The sequence below is a fragment of the Vipera berus genome, assembly GCF_964194415.1.
Source record: "Vipera berus genome assembly, chromosome: 7".
Lineage (NCBI taxonomy): Eukaryota > Metazoa > Chordata > Lepidosauria > Squamata > Viperidae > Vipera > Vipera berus.
The window spans coordinates 57,414,542-57,436,706 of NC_138209.1; the positions used below are offsets into that span (position 1 = coordinate 57,414,542).

Consider the following 22,165-nt stretch of genomic DNA (forward strand, 5'->3'; position numbering starts at 1 on the left):
CTATATTTTACAATTCATAGGTTCTTGGTAAACAACATATTGTTTGGATCCATTTGTTTTGCCTGATAATACACATTAAATTCCTAATCTCTACCCCGTTTTTCCAGCCATTGATAAAATACGTCCCATATTTGAAAATATTCTGTATCTTCTTTTTCTTTAATCTTTAGCGTAAGTCTATCCATTTCTGCATAGTCCAGTATTTTCTTGGTTATCTCTTCTTCAGATGGCCTTTCTTCATTTTTCCAGTGCTGAGCAAATACAATTCTTGCTGCTGTTAATACATGCAACAATAAACATACATTTTCTTTATCATACTTTTCTGATATTGTACCTAATAAAAATAGTTCCAGTTTAAAATCTACATGTTTTCTTAACATCTTTTCTAACCAAATATATATTTTTGTCCAAGTTTTTTTTGTTTTAGGGCATGTCCACCAAAGATGATAGTACGTGCCTGGTTTTTGCTTACACTTCCAACATTTACTAGACATGTTTTTAAACATTTTTGCTAATCTCACAGGTAGCAAATGCCATCTATAAAACATTTTATATAGTTTTTTTTGCCATTTTTCTAATTCTATATTGTGTCCAATTTTTTTGCCCATATTATCATTGTTTCTTTCACTTGTTCATCTTCCATTTTTAAATTTAATAGAAAATTATACAGTTTCTTAATCAACTTTTCGTCTGATGTCAACAATACCTGATCAAACATTGTCTGGTCTTTATAAAAGCCATGTATTTTAGCATCTTTCTCATATCTCATTTGTATTTGCAATTGAGGCCACCATGATAAATCAATACTCTGATCTTCCAACTCTTGTTTAGATTTTAATTTCCCTTCCATATTCAAAATATCTTTGTAGGTTACAATTTTCTCAAAGTTAGTTATGTTTGAGTGAACAAAGGCTTCCATTGTTGAAAGCCATCCTGGTATTTTTATGTAGATTTTAGCTTTTATCTTTTCCCATACTAAAAATGCGTTTCTTACCTAGTAATTTTGGAAATATCTATGGATTTTATTCTTCCCATACCACAGAAAAGCATGCCATCCAAGTTGTAAATCATGTCCTTCTAAATATAGTAATCTTTTATATCTAAGGGTTATTCATTCTTTTAGCCATGTTAAAGCACATGCTTGGTAGTATAAGACCCAATTCAGCAGTCCAAATCCTCTATTTTCTTTAGATTCTTATAACATTTTCAATCTAATTCTGGCTTTCTTCCCTTGCCAAATAAATTTCAAAATCAGTGTATTTAAATCATTGAAGATTCCCCCCCCCTAATTTTATGGGTTCTGTTTGAAATAAGAAAAGTAATTTTGGTGAGATATTCATTTTCATGGTAGCTAGTCTTCCTGACATTGATAATTGTAGGTTTTTCTATTTTTCCATATCCAGTTTTATTTGATTTAATAGTTTTATACAATTGTATTCTTTTATTATTGCACATCTTGCTATTAGATATATTCCCAAATATTTAATTTTCTTAACTCTCTGGAGACCTATTTTTCCTGACAGTTGATTTTTTTTTGTCTGTCTGTAAGATTCTTAACTATAACTGTAGTTTTTTCTCTGTTTATCTTCAATCCTGCTATTTCTCTGAACTCTTCTATCCTTTTCAATAATTTAGGGCTTGTCTCCAACTGTTCCTCTAGTATAAATACTAAATCATCCGCAAACCCTTGCAGTTTATATTTTTCATCCTTTATCTCCATTACTTTAGTTTCTGGATCCTGTCTAATGTTTCTATTCAACACTTACAAGGTTAATATAAATAGCAATGGAGATAATGGACACCCTTTTTTATTGAAATGTTTTAAAATACATTTTCAGAACATATACCCCATCTCCCCCTCCCCCCTCCCCTTCCCTCCCTTCCCAACACCCCCCCCCCAACTTCCCAGAGCTGAATACAGGATATTGCATCATACAATCTTACTAATTACTATAATTACTTCTAATTACTATAATTACTCTTTAAACCCTATCGCATTTTAACTCTCCTTATCCATAGAAAAGATAAATAATGTCCTCTAATTATAATAACTAATAACTATTCATATTCTAAATGATACTTTGTAGTCCCATATTTGTTCTGAATAAAATCAATCCATCTTTTCCATTCCACTATATATCTCTGTTGTGAGTGATCTTTCACATATGCCGAGATTTTAGCCATTTCTGCCAAGTTAGAAACTTTCAAAGTCCATTCTTCTATAGTAGGCAGATCCTCCTTCTTCCAGTATTGCGCTACCAAAAGTCTTGCAGCTGTTATTAAGTTCAGCATCAATTTAGTTTCTATAGCAGTACAGTCAATGATAATACCCAACAAAAACAATTGTGGTGAAAATCTTATCTTTTTCTTAAAGATCTTCTGCATGTTCCACCAAATTTTGATCCAAAAAGCTTTAACTTTTTTACAAGTCCACCATACATGATAATACGTTGCATCATCACAACCACATCTCCAACATTTTGGCTGACAATTTGGATACATACATGCTAATTTTTTGGGATCTAAATGCCATCTATAAAACATTTTGTAAAAATTCTCCCTTAAGTTTTGTGCCTGTGTAAATTTAACATTCCTAACCCATATTTTCTCCCAAGTGTCCATTATTATTGGTTCTTGAAAATTCTGGGCCCATTTTATCATACAATCCTTAACCAGTTCCGCTTCTGAGTCAATTTCTATCAATGCATTATATATCCTTCTTATATGCGCTTGACTTTGATTTGCTTTACCAAATTCCCATCTGATATTGAAATGCCAATTTTCTGATCTTCTTTCCATCTGGCCTGTAACTGCCCATACTGAAACCAAGTTTGTACTATTTTTTCTTCTTTTAGAATATTGAAAGACTTCAATTGCCATTCATTCTTTTTCAATCTAAGAATTTCTTTATATGTTATCACATCATGTTTAAATCCCACATTTATATTTTTCTATTGCATGTTTAGGTATTGCCCAAATAGGAATTTTATAATTCAACTTGTATCGATATTTTTCCCAAACTCTCAACAAGGCAGACCTTAATATATGTGTTTTAAAAACTTTGTCCACTTTTTTGTCATACCACAAATAAGCATGCCAACCATATAACAAATCACACCCTTCAATATTCAATAAACTCCTTTGTGTTAAATTAAACCAATCACTAATTGATGATAATGCTGCCGCCTCATAATATAATTTAAGATTGGGCACTTTGAGACCACCTCTTTCACATATGTCTTGCATTATCTTAAATTTAACTCTCGGTCTCTTCCCTACCCAAATAAATTTATTAATACCTCTCTGCCATTCCTCCAAATTTGAGTCTTTTTTAAGTACAGGTATCATTTGAAATAAAAATAAAAATTTAGGTAAAACATTCATTTTCACAGCTGCAATTCTTCCCAATAAAGACAGTTGTAATTTTCTCCAACTATCTAGCTCTTTTTGTATTTTTGACCATAAGAATTCATAATTATTCTTATATAATTTAGTATTTGAAGCTGAAAGATGTACCCCCAAATATTTAACCTTTTTAACTATTTCAAATCCCGTTAATTTTTTAAGGCTACCTTTTGTTCTATGGTCATATTTTTAGACAATATCTTAGTTTTTTGTCTTGTGCCTTTTTTATATTAAAATCTCTGTAAAATCCCCATTTACAATTACTTTTGCTGTTCATTTATGGTATATTGTCTTGATTATATTTATTAATTTCTCTCCAAAGTCAATACATTTTAACTGTTGTATCATGAATTGTCAATTTATGTTATCAAAGGCTTTCTGTGCATCTAAAAAAATTAGTGCCATTTGTTTTCCTGGATGCGTTTTCTAATATTCCAGTGTATCCAAAATGATTCTTTGATTATTTTTTATTTGTCTTTGTGGTAGAAATCCATTTTGATCTGCTTGAAAAAGTTCAGCCAAAAATCTTTTCCAGCTCTCTGCTATTATTGAGGCGCCTGGGTAAACCGCCTCCCTCCATTCTATGTGGCAGCTGAAAATGAGTAGGAAAAATGGCTGCAGCCATGCTCATTTGTAAAGTTGACAATACTATTTAAATTTGATTTTAAAATTGTCTCATATATGTAGCCTTTTTAATCCAATAGGTTCCAAAGTGCAGGTCTACCACCGGGAAAAAAAATTGTAATCCACCTTTGTTAGTCAACGCCAAGTCCAAAAGGATAATTGCAGAGTCCACCAAAGCTCTTTTATCCAAAAAAAACCAGAAATTGTCAATCAACCAATGTTTTTAATCCAAGATGTTCTGCCATCCTAGAGTCAAACCTTCTTAGATTCCTACAGTATCAGAGATGCCTCTCTGTGAAAGCTGGCATTGGTGTGGTGGACCTCCATCTTCAGGCATGTAATAGCACCACATTCTTTGCTCATTATATAGATGAGGAAAGGTTTACTATCAGCCCCATCCCCATGATTTGAAAGCCCCATCTGCTGCCATGTCCTTATGGAGTGTTTCTTTGAAGAGAGATGTGATAGCAACTGACTTATAAATAGGGATTTATTCTGATGAGTTCTTCTTCAGGCCAATTCTGCTTACATCCAGGGATATAATTGATTAGTGGAGTGGTAAGAAGTATTTTGAATTTGAAACAATTCAAAATGTTCAATGCCAATGTTTGACCTTCCCGGTAGTGTTTTGAGTCCAGAACAGCCTAGTTTTGAATGCAGAATCCCTCTTTTGATTTTAAAAACTGCTGTTTTGTGCTTGAAATATTTATGGAGTAGTTAAGATCACTGTTTCTAACTCAAAACATTGCACACCCCAGTTGATCATTCCTGCCTCCAGTGTTGGTTTAGGCCCTCCTTGAAAAGTGTTCAGATATTTCTAACTTTGAGGAAACCATGGTGTATTTGTGAAGAACTTTTGATCTTGGTCCCATCATACTGGTAAAAAGTGCATTATATAAGTCAGTAAAAAAGTTATGTTTTAAATAAAGGAAATATGGAATGTCTGAATCAATAGTCTGAATTGTGTCTGTTTAACTGGTCATCTAAATAATGACAAATAATTGCTTTTTATTGATTTATTTTGAGACTTTTTCAGGTAACCAATTTATAATTAATGTCAGGAAAGAGAAAAAGAGAAGAGAAATTAAAGAAGAAATTTTAGTCTCTGGAAGTAAAGTTTAATCTATATCTGAACCTGCATATAGTAAATATCATTTTCAAAGACATAAAAGCAGAGGCTGAATTAATTGGTTTTGCCACAACTGCTGTGCTGATACACTCCTGGGAATTTAACTCTCTGTACCAGTGTTTATCAACCTTTGCAACACTGAGATATGTGGACTCCAACTCTCAGAATTCCCTGGCTAGGATACCATTGAACACTGAATTTGAGAAAAACTGTCCTAGATAAAGTACATTTAGAAAAAAAAACATTTAAACCAAGTAGTGTTTCTCTATTTCTATAGGATGTTAAAAAAGGAATGAAATCCAAGTGATGTACTTCTGCCCCCAAAGCTAAAAAAACCCCCAATAGTTTGTATGCTAATGATACGTAATTCATTCTGTTGAAGGATTCAATTTGAAATAAAATGCAGCCTTACCAAGAGGCAGCTACCATGTTTTCCCCAAAATAAGACCCACTGTGAAAATAAGCCCTAGCCTGCTATGCTCTGTTTCGAAGCACCCCATTGACAAGCAGACAAAGGTTCCAGTCTCTCTCTAGGTGAAAAGTGTTTGGGTGCCTATGGGGTGCTTAGAAACTGAGTGATTCACCCAGTTTCCAAGCACCCCATAGGTGCCCAAAGACTTTTCACCCAGGTGGAGAAATAACAGAGACTGGAAGCTTTGTCTGCTTGCAGATGGGGCGCTTGGAGATGGAGCGATTTGGAAGCAGACAAAGCTTCCATTCTCCCTCTGGGTGAAAGATGGGCACCTATGGGGCACTTGTGGCAGCTCCATCCCCTTCCCCACCTGTCTTGCCTCATGGCAGCATGGTGTGGCAGGCCACATGGCCTCCTGCCACGAATGACTGCAGAAGTGGACTGGCTGCCACTCAGGCTCCTGCTGAATGGAGCTGTTGGTGCCACTGCCATGAGCCAAGAAAGGTGTCAGGACAAAAAATAAGACATCCCCTGAAAATGAGACCTACTACATGTTTTGGAGCCAAAACAAATATAAGACCAGGTTTTATTTTCAGGAAACACGGTAGTTCTCTTAGTGAGACTAGCATAAATTAAATGTCAATTAAGCGTTAAAAACCATAGGTATTTCACGTTGTCAGAGTTTTGCTTTGTAAATACTTGATTTACTTAATCACTTAATTATTCCTTGCTGTTTTCACTTGAGTTCTTGGCTGCATAAATTCTGTGAGTGCTTGATTTATTGCTCACCTGCTTTCTTTTTATTTCTGCTGCTCTGTACACCATTTTCCTCTGACTTCCACAGCCCGAAAATGTTGTATTGACTCTTCAGGTAATTTTTTTTTGTTATCTCACACACCTTTTGCTTCTAAAATACCATGAATAGATAGATAGATAGATAGATAGATAGATAGATAGATAGATAGATAGATAGATAGATAGAGATAGAGATAGAGATGATAGAGATAGATAGATAGATAGATAGATAGATAGATAGATAGATAGATAGATAGATAGATAGGTGATAGATAGATAGATATAGATAGATATAGATATAGATATAGATATATAGATAGATATGTATGTATGTATGTATGTATATGTATATGTATACTGTATATATATGTGTGTGTAAATTATTCAAATTGCTAATAAAGAATTAGGGATTTGAATAATTTACACAAATAATGAACTGTCGTAAGTTGTGACTATAGTCTGTGGATAGCCTTGGGTTAGGCTGAAACAGGAAAGAAGATTTAACAAGCAAGGTATTCAAAAGACTTGACAAATACTTCACACACACACACACACACACACACACACACACACACACACACAGAGAGAGAGATATGTATAGATATATGTATGTGTGTGTGTGTATATATATATATATATATATATATATATATATATATATATATATATATATATATATATATATATATTTGTATTTTTATATTTGTATATGTGTGTGTGTGTGTGTGTGTTTGTATATTTATATTTGCATGTGTGTGTGTATATGTGAGCTTTCGTCAGTCCTCTGCTGATATCATCAAAGTAAAAGCAAATGGCTGTAAGAGCTTGCTTATATAGCTATGAGATATTCAGCGCTCTGGTCATGGAGCGCATGACCGGTCTACCCGCCCCTCTCTCTCCTGTAATTGATCCTGGCTTCGCCGTATAAGCCGGAATCTGCCACGATCTTAACACTTTTGCTCCCCTCATCTGCCCTGTCTGCCAGTCGCATTCATCTTGCGGTGTGCAGTTGTTTGGTGGCGCTGCTGGATCGCTCCCCCATTGTCAACACCATCAATTTGCTGTGCAGTCATAGCCCCCAGCAATGCCCCTGCTGCATATCTTGCCATGATTGTGCCGGTCGCCATCCTCCCCCCGACTCTGCAATGGGTGTCGCTTATGCCTCTATCTCCCCACTCACTGTGGCACTCTGTCGCTCAATGGGTAAGCATCCTGATGATCTTATCACTCGCTTTCCTCATCTGCCCCGCCTGCCGGCTGCATTCATCTCGCAACACGCAGCTGTTTGGTGGCACTGCCAGATCACTCTCCTTACTGGCAGTGCCGTCAATTTGCCCCGCAGTCATATCCCTCAACAATGCCCTTACCGCACGTATCATCATGATCACGCCAGTCTGCTGTCCATTATACCTGCATAGGCGATGGAGATGTTTAAAAGAACGTTGTTTAAAAGAATTAACACTCATTGCAGCACAACTGCAGTGCAAACCAAAGAGCGAGCATATCTCCATCGGCTATGCAAGTGTAATGGATACTTGGCGAGCTTCATCCGGCACTGCTGGAAACATCAGGAACCATGACTAATCCATGACAAACCGACCACCATGACTTGGGTGACGCTCCCTTACATTAATGATGTATCTGAAGCTACTGCATAGATACTTGTGGCCTACAACATTAATGTGGCACATAAGCCCAACCAGACCTTGCGTGCTAAAATGATGCGCCCAAAAGAACCACTGCCTACAGGTGATATGTCATCTATAGTCTTCAGGATTAATTGTAATGACTGTCATTGCAATTATGTTGGTGAAACCCTAAATGGCTCCCGACTAGAATCCATGTGCATGAATTAGCAGTTAGACAACATGAACAGTGTTCCCAGGTATGGTCACATGTAGCTGAGAGCAATCACACATTTGATTTTGCGGGGGCTGAGGTCATCGCCCAGGACTCTACGAAAGGGGGCCACTTATTAAAAGAAGCTTGGCTATCCAATTGTTATTCGATCAACCAACATGTGGAATTACTACTTCCATACCAAATACTGAGGAGATATGAACAACTGCACAAAGAATTGGAGTGGGCAAACCTTTTACCACCTTTGTACTGGGTGAACCACAACATGAAAGAGTTAGGACGCTTACTCATTGAGCGGCAGAGTGCCATAGTGAGTGGGGAGATAGAAACACAAGCAACACCCATTACAGAATCGGGGAGAAGATGGCGAACTGATGCAATCATGATGAGACGTGCAGCAGGGGCGTTGTTGGGGAACATGACTGTGCAGCAAATTGATGGCACTGCTGGTGGGGAGAGTGATCCAGCAGTGCCGCCGAACAGCTGCACACTGTGAGATGAATGTGGCCAGTGAGCAGGGCAGATGAGGAGAGCGAAAGTGTTAAAATCAACAGGATGCTTACCCATTGAGCGGCAGAGTGCCACAGTGAGTGGGGAGATAGAGGCACGAGTGACACCCATTGCAGAGTCAGGGAGAGGACAGCGGACTGGCGCAATTGTGGTGAGATGTGCAGCAGGGATGTTGCTGGGGGACATGACTGCACAGCAAATTGATGGGGCTGCCAGTGGGGGGAGTGATCTGGCGCTGCCGCCGAACAGCTGCGCACCGCGAGATGAATGTGACTGGGGGGTGGGACAGATGAGGAGAGCGAAAGTGTTAAGATTGTCGCTTATACAGTGAAGCCAGGATCAATTATGGGAGAGAGAGGGGCGGGTAGAGCAGAGCACTGAATATCTCATAGCTATATAAGCGAGTTCTTACAACCATTTGCTCTTTCTTTGATGATGTCAGCAGAGGACTGACGAAAGCTCAGTGATTAAAAAGGTTTTTTCTTCATCCCGGAGATCAGTAGCTTTTATTGGATTTTAAATATATGTACCTGGGGTTTGAGTTTTTAAAATTGTTAAGGATGTATGTGTGTGTGTGTATGCAAATATAATGCTGTTCTTTACATTGTTGATTTCATTTATAAAATACTTCTGCCTCATTTTAAGAAAGCAATATTTAAAATATTTCTATTTATATCTAACAAAATTCCAAACCATACCCAAAACTAAAATCAGGGTAGTGATATTAATTGCTGCATATTACTTTTGTTTATGCTTTATTTGAAGAAATAGAAACTTTCATAAGGGTTCATTGGATTGCAATGATGTGAAAGTGGCTTGCAAAGGGAGAGATTGTGACACTCCTGTCATGTTTTGGTTAGTCTAGGACAGGGGTCTCCAAACTTGGCAATGTTAAGACTTGTGGACTTTAACTCCAAGAAATCTCCAGCCAGCTATGTTGGCTAGGGAATTCTGGGAGTTGAAGTCGACAAGTCTTAAAGTTGTCAAGTTTGGAGACCCCTAGTCTAGGGAATTTATACATGGATCAGCAACAAATATATCATGTTTCCTCGAAAATAAGATCCGGTCTTTTTTTCCCCCTTCAGGTCTTATTTTCAGGTAGTGTCTTTTCCACTCACCTCACCGCAATGGCACCAACAGCCCTACCCAGCCAGCCCTCTTCTGTGGCCAAAGGAGCAGCTGAGAATGGAGCTCCGGCCTGCATTTTGCTCTCAGAGGCCTTCTGGAAAGGCCTCTGCAGCTGAGAACTGAGCCACAGATTGAATCCATAGCTTGGTTCTTGACTGCAAAGGCCTTCCAGAAAAGCCTTTGACCGCAAAATGCAGCCTGAGTATGCCACAGAAGTGGACCGGTGAGGAGAGGCAGGTGTCAATTCATGAGAGGACTTGTAAATGAGTGCAGGGCGCATGGGGCAGCTCCACCCCTCCACCCCTGCCCTAGCTTGATTTTTAGACCCCCAAACTAGGGCTTATTTTTGGGGTAGGGCATATATTAGGCCCACATACAAAAATTAAGGTATGGCTTATTTTCATGGTAGGTCTTACTTTTGGGGAAACATGGTAGTATTCTGGGATCTTATGGAAGCACTTTTTGCTTTTCATGGAACCCTTTTTCATGGATTTAAACTACTTTGCACACCGTGATGGTTCTCTTGAAGTCTCAAGAAGGTTCAAATATTTCACGCCCTTATCTTTTTGGAAAAAAAGATCCAGAGTGTGTCAGAGGTAACATAAGAGTGCTCTATTTGACTGGAACCCTTTCACCTGTGCATTGATGCTACTGAAGTTACACTTTTGGAAAGTTGTGAATTTGATAGGGATCCAGCTTCAAATGTGCTTTTGAGTTGAACTGATGATTGTTCTCCTGCCCTGGTGTATTTGTGTGCTCTTTCCCAGAATTGGCAGAGGAGAGAGGGGCTAGTAGTGCCTTCTGCCTCTCCTGTCTAGAGCTCAAGAGTTTGCATCCAATGGATGGTACTTCCCTGATTCAAGAAACACATCAAGCCCTTCCATTCAAGTTGTAACAACTGGTGCTTTCTCTAAATTGCAGGCAGTTTACTATGAAATCGGGTTCATAATCTCAGCTGCCCTCGGAATCTTATTTGTCTTGTTGCTTCCGCTGATTGGGCTCTGTTTCTGTCTGTGCCGGTGTTGTGACAATTGTGGTGGAGAAATGCACCAGAGACAGAAGAGGAATGCCAACTGTCGGAGGGGCTGCTTTGCTAGCCTCCTCTTGGTAGCTACATTGCTAAGCAGGTAAGCTAAACACAGAGTAAATTTGGGTTGACTGCCAAAGAACTAAATGTGTCTTTTATTTCTGAAGAATTGATTGGATCAGGAATTATACCCACATATTTAGAGACTTCTAATATTTTTTCATGATAGTTATCAGAAACTTTAGGTCTTGAATCTGGGTAAGAATATTGATTTTCTCTATCCTACCTATTTTCCTGAAGAAGAGAAGTCCCAAAAATAAAAGACCTCCGAGAGAAGAAGGAGGGGTTTCCCCCCCACCTTTTGGCTATTGGAAGCAGCAAATTTTAGCCTTTAGGGAGGGAAAAGACTAGAAAAATCTGAAAAATGAACCAACACTGACATCTATTGGTGGGCAAGGATTATTTGAGGACAAATTTCTGTCTCTGACCTTCAAAGTTTTCAATAAACACAGCTGTGTAGATAAAGTGAGACTAACAAATCTGAGGCAATGAATACTTCACAAGAGGAAATATATGATAAGCAGCAACCATTTCAAAGGACAATGATTTTAAACTACAAAGAAATACAGAACAACTTTGAAAGTATGAATCAACTTATCTCCAATTTAATTTTACTCCAAGAAATCTCTCAGGAAAATATAGCAGAGATGACTGAACATAATTCTGAGGATAGAGACTTAAAGATGGAACCTTATAAAACAAAATAATATGATTCAATTCAAGTGGAAGAAAAGATAACTTACATCTTAACGCTTTGAAGCAACTTTGAGGATAAGAAAAAAGACTGGAAAAATATTCTATAGAGATATGAGTGATTCAGCAAAGTACATTGATTAAGAAAGACACTGGGCAGAGAAAAATATTAAAATGGAAACCAAGAAAATAGTTGATGGTACCTATCAGAGAGAATACTTAAAAAATTTGTTTGAATATGGTTAAAGAAATAGAAAAACTTTGGAATATACCACTTTTAGAGGGATGAATTTTCCAACTAATACAGCATGCTTCTTTCCTTTCTGTAAAGAAAAAAAAAGCTGAAATGACTTAAATAAAGTAAATGTTCTAGGTACTTAAATGTGACTGAATTTAGAAAAGCATAAAAATGTTTTGAATTAGAGTTAAGGGATTAGATGATTAGATCTATTGAATGGAATGCTTAAAGATTAAATAGATTAAATATATTCTTAGCTATGGTTAAAAAGAATAAGAAATTGAGGAAATAAATATATATTAACTTAGGAGGAATATATATTTTAAGTAGTATGTTATTTCTTATATCTCATTGCTTTTGCTTTTTTTCTTCTCTTTTTCATTTTTCTCCTTTTCTCTTTTTTATTCTTTTATCTATTTCTTAAGAAATATAAAGTGTGAGAGGGCTTATATGGAAAAAATAGAATTAAATCTACCAATGTAAATTTAATTAATCATTGAGAAAATTGTCGCTTGTAAGAATATTTAGAACTTGGTGAGAGAAATAAACTGAAATAAGTATTGTAACAGGATTTATGATAAGGCAACCAAAATGACTAATAAGAAAAGAAATATATTAATATGATTATTATTTTTTAGGAATATTGGAAGAACTATATACTTAACTGTTATTTATCAAAATAATAAGAATTGTATTAACGTAATGTTTGCAAAAAAGGATACTTTGGGGAAAGGGGAAATTAACTAAAATTAACATATGGAATATAGATTATAGAAATTAATTGTTAAAGATTGTTCTACAAATGTAACCCAGACATACTGTTTACCAATTATTGAGTGATTTATGCTTTGCTAAAAAAATCAATAAAATATATATTAAAAAAAGAAACTGAAACAGAATAACAGAGTTGGAAGGGACTTTGGAGGTCTTCTAGTCCAGGGCTTTTCAACCTTTTCACCCATTGTACCACTTTTAGGATATGGCAACATCCGAGTACCACCAGTTGCCTAGCTCCAGCCATCTCTCGGTTAGGCTTGTGCAGTGCTGCCACCAGTTCAGCTCATTCCCCTCCCCCACTACCACTTTTCTAGCATGGTCGTGTACCACCTGCCAGGTGCCAATGTACCACAGGTGGTACCCATACCACTTGTTGAAAAGCCCTGTTCTAGTCCAACCCGGTGCTCAAGCAGGAAATGCTATACCATTCCAGACAAGTAGCTGTCCAGTCTCTTCTTAAAAGCCTCTAGTGATGGGGCACCCACAACTTCTGAAGGCAACCCATTCCATTGGTTAATTGTTCTCACTGTCAGGAAATTTCTCCTTAGTTCTAGATTGCTTCTCTCCTTGATTAGTTTCTATCCATTGTTTCTTGTCTTGCCTTCTAGTACTTTGGAAAATAAGTTGACCCCCCTCTTCTTTGTGGCACCCTTCAAAATATTGGAAGGATGCTATTATGTCACCCCTAATCCTTCTTTTCACTAAAGTAGACATACACGATTCCTGCAACAACAGATCCAGGAAACTTCCGGTGGCGATGCAACGCTGAAGACAGCCATCTCCGGGCTGTCCGCTCCGCAGCTTTGTTGTTTCATCGAAAACAGCGCCGATCAGCTGTTTAGGTGGATCTGAAGCCCCCTCCTCGGGAGAAGAGGAGGGGGTGAGGCCCCAGGTAGGGGTTGAGCTCTCCGGGGCCGCCTGAGCTTAAAGTTTGGGCGGCTGAAGGATTGAGCCCCCCCAAAGCCTGGGTTAGCTCCGGGCTGCGCAGCGTCTCTGCTCCGTGATTTTTGGAGCAGAGCCAAGCGTTAGCAACCACCCCTGCCAGAAGGAAAGACTCTTGAGTATTAAGGAGCAGGCAGAGCGGTACAGGAGGTCAAGGTGAAGTGGACTTTTATCTTTACTCTCTAGCTCAATGGATTTTATAGCTTTAAAGTGAAAGTGCGCAACAAGTGAAAGTGGGGGAAGATGGCGGCTAAAACTTCTAAAGCTCTCTGGAGTGCGGGGGTTTCCCCGGTGCAACAGACCTCGTTGCAAGCTTTGCTTCCTCCTGCACCTCCTCCGGCATTGACGCTTAAGGATTTACAAGATGCCTTTGAAAAGCATTCACAATTAATGTCAGATATGATGGATGAAAAGATGGAAAAGCTGGAGGAGAAATTGGAGGAGAAGATGGAAGAGAAGTTTAGAGCAATGAGGGCAGACATTTTGTCTACAATTGAAAGTGTGGCTGAATGTGTGCAACGTTTGGATGAAAAAGTGGAGGATCTTAGTCAAAAGAACTCTATATTAGAAGTAAAGGTGTTAGAGAATGAAAATATAAGGGACAAAATGGACGGAGAATTGAGCCTTGTCCAGTAACATCAGATGGAGTTTGCTATTAGAATCAGGGGCTTAAAAGAGAATCCTAAAGAAGATTTAAAGCAGCTGGTCTCTGAGGCTTTGGAAGCGGTATTGGGCCAGCCAGCATCTGAAATTGAGGGAAGCATGGATAAAATCTTTCGTGTAAATTCATGGATAGCAAGGCAGAGGAAGCTACCTAGAGATGTTGTGGTCTACTTTACAAAGAGAGCTATTAGGGATGAAGTTATTCAAGCTGCTTACGATACTAAGTTTGTGGTTGCTGAGCAAGAAGTTCTGGTTTTAAAAGAGATTCCTCCAAAGATTTTAAGGAGAAGGAAAGATTTTGCATTCCTTGCACAGGAACTTAAGAAATGTGATATCAAGTTTAGATGGGAGATTCCAGTCGGAATGGTGGTGATGCACGAAGGTAAAAGATATCGTCTGGTTACTGTGACTCAGGCACGTGATTTCTACAGCAATGTGTTAAAAGCAACCCCCCTGTCACTTTTGGAAGCTGTAAAGGGATACGGCGAGGGAAAGCCTCAAGATTCTGAAGGAATACAGACAGAGGAGAATGGTGCTGGAGGGGATCAAATTACAGTTTCATCGGCTGTTGCTGGAGAGCAGAGGATGACGCGTGCCGCCTTAAGACGAGCGAGACAAGAGCAAGAGCAAGACCAACAGAAAGTTATGGAACCTCCAAAGCGTACTTACAGTGAAGCTGTGGGAGGGGCGCGGCCTAAGGAAGTTACAGGGGTCCTGGCAGATGTGCTCCAGAAGCTTCGGGACGCCAAGAATGGCGACTAAATTTCTAACCTGGAATGTTAATGGATTAAATTCACCACAGAAGAGAAAGAAAGTTTTCCAATACTTAAAACAATTTAAGACTGATGTTATTTGTTTGCAAGAAACGCATATTAGGGTTATGGACCAAAAGTATTTACTGAATTCAAGGCTGGGTACGCAATTTATTGCTTCTGCAATGAATAAGAAAAATGGAGTGGTTGTTTATGTTAAGAATACTCTGACAGCGGAACTAATTGAAGCAGATAAGCAAGGAAGATATGTTATGATAGATTTGCTGCTAGAAGGCAAAAAAACGCTCTTAGTTGGACTGTATGCTCCTAATCAACAACAAGCTGACTTTTTTAACTTACTACATACAAAGGTTACCCAACTGGATTATAAATCTTTTATTTTTATGGGAGATTGGAATGGTGTCCTAGACGTACAGTTGGACAAATCTGGTTTTTTTAAGCGTGCCCCGAGTCATGCCAGATTGCCTAAATCTTTTTTTGAAATGAAGGATGATCTGGAATTGCGAGACATTTGGCGTGATACACATCTACATGAAAAGGATTATACGTTTTTTTCTGATAGACATCAATCTTTTTCTAGGATTGACTTTATATTACTGACTAATGACTTTTTTTCTAGGATCAAGAAGGTAAAGATCTGTGCAAGAACTATCTCTGACCATAGCCCAGTTTGGTTAGAGATCAACAAGGACAATAGAGATAGGTGCTCCTGGCGCGTAAATGAGAACTTGTTTAGAAACCAGAGAAATGTGGAAGAATGTAAAAAGCAGATGAAGGATTTTTTTGAAATTAATATGAATAAGGATACCTCTATGGATATGGTTTGGGATGCTAGCAAAGCCTATATGAGAGGGGTGTTGATATATATGAACAATAAATATAGACGTAATTTGGAAGCTAGAAGGAAAGAACTGGAGAATGAAATTAGGGAAAAAGAAAAGGCCCTAATTTTGAACCCATTGGATGTGAAGATTAAGGAGGTTATTAACCTGCTAAGAGGACAATTTGATAAGTTGATGGCTGATCAGGTGGCAACTAATTTACGGCTTGCTAGGCATAATACTTTTTGCAATGCCAATAAACCAGGTAGGTGGCTAGCCTACAGGTTAAGGAAAAAGCAAAGGGCTTCTAATATAGATAAAATTGAATATAAAGGACTTCCGGTGGCGACGCGACGCTGAAAGACAGCCGTTTTCGGGCTGCCCGCTCCGCAGCTGTGTTTTTCCATCGTAAACAGCGCCGATCAGCTGTTTAGATGGAATTGAAGCCCCCTCCTTGGGAGAAGAGGAGGGGGTGAGGCCCCAGGTAGGGGTTGAGCTCTCCGGGGCCGCCTGAGCTGAGAGCTTGGGCGGCTGAAGGATGAGCCCCCCCGAAGCCTGGGTTGCTCCGAGCTGCGCAGCGTCTCTGCTCCGTGATTTATGGAGCAGAGCCAGGCGTTAGCAACCACCCCTGCCAAAAGGAAATACTTTTGATTATCAAGATGCAGGCAGAGCGGTACAGGAGGTCAAGGTGAAGTGGACTCTTTATTTTTACTCTCTAGCTCAATGGACTTTATAGCTTTAAAGTGAAAGTGCGTAATAAGTGAAAGTGGGGGAAGATGGCGGCTAAAACTTCTAAAGCTCTTCGGAATGCGGGGTCTTCCCTGGTGCAAGAGACCTCATTGCAAGCTTTGCTTCCTCCTGCATCTCCCCCGGTATTGACGCTTAAGGATTTACAAGACGCTCTTGGAAAGCAGGCACAATTGATGTCTGATATGATGGATGAAAAGTTGAAAAAGCTGGAGGAGAAAATGGAGGAGAAATTGGAGAAATTGGAGAAGACGATGGAAGAGAAGCTGAGAGCAATGAGGGTGGACATCTTGTCTATGGTTGAGTCCGTAGCTGAATGTGTGCTACAGCTGGATATAAAAGTGGAGGATCTCAGTCAAAAGAACTCTATATTAGAAGCAAAGGTATTAGAAAATGAAAATATAAGGGATAAAATGGACGAAGAATTGAGCCTTGTTCAGTATAATCAGATGCACTATGCTATTAGAATTAGGGGTTTAAAGGAGAATGGTAAAGAAGATTTAAAGCAGCTGATTTCTGAGGCTCTGGAAGGGGTACTGGGCCAGTCAGCATCTGAAATTGAGGGAAATATGGACAAAGTTTTTCGTGTAAATTCATGGATTGCAAGACAGAGGAAGTTACCCAGAGATGTGGTGGTCTATTTTACAAAGAGAGTAATTAGAGATGAAGTCATTCAAGCTGCTTATGATACTAATTTGGTAGTGGCTGAGCAAGAAGTTTTGGTTTTAAAAGAGATCCCTCCGAAGATCCTAAGGAGAAGGAAAGATTTTGCATTTCTAGTACAGGAACTTAAGAAACGTGATATTAAGTTTAGATGGGAGATTCCAGTTGGATTGGTGGCGACGCACGAAGGTAAAAGACATCGTTTGGTTACTGTGGCTCAGGCACGTGATTTTTATAGTAATGTGTTAAAAGCAACCCCCCTATCATTTTTGGAAGCTGCAAAAGGATACGGTGTGGGAAAGCTTCAAGATGTTGCAGATAGACAGACAGAGGACAATGGTGTTGGAGGGGATCAAGTCACAGTCTCATTGGTTGCTGCAGGAGGCCAGAAGATGACGCGTGCCGCCCTAAGAAGAGCGAGACGAGAGCAAGAGCAAGACCAGCAGAAAGTTATGGAATCTTCAAAGTGTGCTTACAGTGAAGATGTGGGAGGAGAGCGGTCTAAAGAAGTTTTGGGGGTCATGACAGAGGTGCTCCAAAAGTTTTGGGGCGTTAAGATTGCTGATTAAATTTTTAGATTAGAATGTCAATGGAGTAAAATTATTATAGAGGAGAAAGAAAGTTTTTTTTTTAATATTTTACACAATTTAAGATTGATGTTATTTGCTTGCTAGAAAAGTATATTAGGGTTATGGACTTAAAGTATGTGTTGAACTAAGAATGGGTATGTAAGCTCCTAATTAACAACAAGTTGTCTTAGAGATTGCCTAAATCTTTTTTTTATATACTCTTTTTATTTGAACTTTTATTTGAACTTTTATTTGAACTTTTATTTGAACTTAAGGATGATTTGGAACTGCGAGACATTTGGCGTGATACATGCAAGAACTATTTTTGATCATAGTTTAGTTTGGTCGGAGATTATTAAGATTAACAGAGATAGGCGCTTTTGGCGCGTAACTGAGAATTTGTTTGGAAATTAGAGAAAGGTGGGAGAATGCAAATAGCAGGTGAAAGTTTTTTTTTCTTTTCTTTTTTTTTGAAATTAATAGGAATAAGGACTGGGATTAAGAAAATTTATTTTGAGTAAAGCTCTTTTTCTGTTTTCCTCTTTTTCTTTTCTACTTTATTTGTAATATTAATATTGTTTGTACTCATTTTATATGATATTATTGATAAAAATACAGAATTCGGAAAAAATTAAGGGTATTCAAATTAGAGATCAGGATTATAGACTGAGGGCGTTTGCAGACGATCTGGTTGTTACGGTGACTCAGCCAGAAAACTCTGTTGTGGACCTGATGGAGATAATAATGCAATATGGGAGGGTTTCTGGATTTAAGGTTAATGTACAAAAAACCAAAATTTTGGCCAAAAATATGACAACACCGCAAAAGGCCCTTTTAGAAGGATTAACTGGATTTGAGATTGTCAAAAGGGTCAAATATTTGGGGGTGTATTTGTCACCCTCTAATGCAAAGTTATATAAAAATAATTATGAAAAGTTATGGGGAAAAATTCAAAAAGAATTGGAGAGTTGGGAAAAATTGCAATTGTCTTTGCTGGGAAGAATTGCAGCAGTGAAAATGAACATCCTGCCTAAATTTTTATTTTTATTTCAAATGATACCGGTCCTTAAAAAAGATTCTAATTTGGAAGAATGGCAACGGGGTATCAATAAATTTGTGTGGGCAGGGAAAAGGCCACGAGTTAAACTTAAGATTATGCAGGATACTCGTGAAAGAGGTGGTCTTAAAATGCCTAATCTTAAATTATATTATGAAGCTGCTGCGTTATCAGGAATAAGTGATTGGATTAACTTGACACAAGGGAGATTATTAAATCTTGAGGGCCATGACTTGTTATTTGGCTGGCATGCATATTTGTTGTATGATAAGAAGGTAGATAATGTGTTTAGAGTGCATATTTTAAGACAGGCTTTGTTGAGAGTTTGGAAGAAGTATAGACATAAGTTAGACTACAAGATGCCGTTGTGGGCAATCCCCAAACACGCAATAGAAAACATAAATGTTGGCTTCAAACATGATGTGACTACGTATAAGGAGATTTTAAGCTTGGAAAGAAATGTCTGGTGTTTGAAGCCGTACAATCTCTTGCGAGATGAGAAGATCGTTCAAACTTGGTTTCAATATACTCAGTTACGGGCCAGGTGGAAAGAAGAACAGAAAATTGGTTTTTTAATGACCGATGAAAATTTGATAAAGCAAATTAGAAACCAGGGTCCAGCACATATCAAATGGATATATCTTGCATTGATAGAAATTGACTCAGAAACAGAACTTGTTAAAGATTGTATGATAAAATGGGCTCAGAATATTCAAGAAGTTATTACAATGGACACGTGGGAAAAGATCTGGGTGAGAAACGTAAAATTTACGCAAGCCCAAAACCTAAGAGAGAACTTTTATAAAATGTTTTATAGATGGCATCTAGACCCTAAAAAGCTTGCAAGTATGTATCCGAATTATCAGCCTAAATGCTGGAGGTGTGGTGGCGAAGATGCAACGTATTTTCATATATGGTGGACCTGCAAAAAGGTTAAGGCTTTTTGGATAAAAATTTGGTGGAATATGCAGAAGATCTTTAAGCAAAGGATAAAGTTTTGTCCGCAATTGTTTTTGTTGGGCATAACTACAGAAGCTACTGTTGTGGACGTTAAGTTGATGCTGAATTTAATTACAGCAGCAAGACTTTTAATAGGTCCATATTGGAAAAAGGAGGAACTGCCGACTATAGAAGAATGGACTCTAAAAGTTTCTGACCTGGCGGAAATGGCAAAGATCTCGGCTTACCTGAAAGATCATTCGCAAGAACGTTATATTATGGAGTGGAAAAAGTGGATTGACTATATCCAGAACAAATATGGGACTAAGAAATTTCATTTAGCATTTGAGTAAGTTTCCTTTTCTGTTCTCTTTTCTTTTTATATGTAATATTAATATTGCTTGTAATCATTTTATATGAGCTAGAGGGTGATAGAATTAATAGTTTATTGTTGTTAGCATATGGATGCTTATGATTGTTCTTTGTTTTTATACCCTGTATTTAGCTCTGGGAAGTCGGGGGGGGAGGGGGGAATGGGTGGGAGGGATAGGGAGGGCTAGGTAGGGGTGGGGGAGGGGGGATTGTTAAAGTTAAAATGTACTGTAAAACTTTTCAATAAAAAAAACAACAACAGATCCAGCTCAGGAGCCCAGCTAAGCAGCCCAACACTAGAAAAGAGGCAACTGAGAGCAGTGAACAGGCAGCTGAATAGCAGACAAGAAGGGAGGCTGTTGGAGGTAGTGAACCGCTGGATCACAGTATATTCAGGAATAGCCTAGACCCATACTCCAATCTAGATAGCCCAGCTCAAGTGGGCAGCCAGGCAGCCGCCCTGAGTCTTCGGAGAAGGGCGGGATATAAATGGGATTAAAAAAAAAAGAATCAGTGAAGGGGAGAAATGCAACAGCAGGATCAGTGGGCAGCACAGAGATGGACAGCACAGCAGCAGCAGCAGAGGAGCATTGAGTTAGAGAGCTCTGATTTCTAAAGCTGAGTGACCGGCTGACTGGAGCAGACCATACAGTGGAGCTGAGCCAACCATAAAGCTGAATGGCAGACCTCTCAAGAGCAGAGATGAGGCCGAAAAGACCTAAACACCAAAAGAAAAGAACAGGGCTGACAGAAAAAACAAGAGGCCAGAGCAGCGAACAATGGAAGTGAAGGCAAAAATTAAGCTTGAGGTCCCAATAGAAAGGGAGGGTAGACCCCAGTAGAGAATAAAAATAAATACAAGTAGGGGCAGAATGCCCTTGAGTGTACACTCCATAACACCTTGAAAAATTCCAGGGGCTACACTAACCCTGAATTGGAGGTGCTTTACTTTAAAAGCCCCCCTGTGTGTTACAATGGTCTGTGCAGCAGCTGTGGCCTTGTCCACAGGTAGCTGTTGATAAACCTGTGCCAATTCTAACTTCGCAAAAACCGTACCCCCTTGGAGTGATGCCAGGATGTGGCTAACAACTGGCACCGGGTACGCGTGCTACTTAAGTGCCCAATTAATGGTGCACTTGTAATCAGTGCAAATCCTGACCTCCCTGTTGGACTTAAGTGGCGTGACAATTGTGGTTTCCCATTCACCCCCATCTACGTGCTGTAGTACCCCTTGTTCAACTAGCTTATCCAGCTCAGCATGTATTTTGTGTTTAACCGCAAATGGCACTCTGTGGGGTTTGATCCTGATAGGCATTAGAGCAGGATCAAGTTTAAAGGCTATCGGAGGGCCCTTGTACGTTCCAAGGCTAGTGTCAAAAACATCCGTGAACTCCTCGCATATTTACGCTAAGTTCGCCGTTTGTGTCCGGTTGATTCCGGTGACTTGGATGCCCAAAGCATCAAACCAATCAAGTCCTATCAGGCTTGTTCACTGACCCTCCACTACAATAATGTCCAGGGGCCCTGAGAACCCCTTGAATTTGACAGCCAGTGTGGCCTTGTCCTTGACGGTGACTCGAGAGTTCTGGAAGTTGGTCAGGATGATATAGGATGGCCTAAGCTTGGCCCACCTCTTGCTGCAGTTGCAGATGAACTGGAATGTTTCGAGTGAAATGATGGACACAGCTGACCCAGTGTCCAGTTCCATCCTGCAAGGGATACCATGCAGCTTCACCTGAACTCAGAATTTGGGCTTGAGGGGGCGGTGAGCTCCCATGCGGCAAATGCTCTGGCAGCTGTAGCAAAACCCTACGCTAAACTGCCCTGGGTCCCCGGTACCTCTCCTGATCAGAATGTCCAATTGGCGGTCCTTCTGGCAACCTCTGCAGACTGAAGCAATGTGGCTGGTTTTCCTGCAGGCCCGACACGTGGCTGTCCGGAACCTGCAGGCCATGGATTGG

General features: G+C 39.1%; 1 protein-coding gene across 1 annotated transcript in view; it reads left to right on the top strand.

Annotated features, from left to right (window-relative positions):
- The window catches only part of PROM1 (prominin 1), a gene marked incomplete at its 5' end in the record, with an annotated part of 304,125 nt that overhangs the window by 122,815 nt on the left and 159,145 nt on the right, over nt 1–22,165 (top strand). The window contains one exon of the mRNA XM_081332891.1: nt 10,785–10,990. Within this exon, the coding sequence (XP_081189017.1) occupies nt 10,785–10,990 (206 nt within the window). The remainder of the gene's footprint in view (nt 1–10,784; nt 10,991–22,165) is intronic.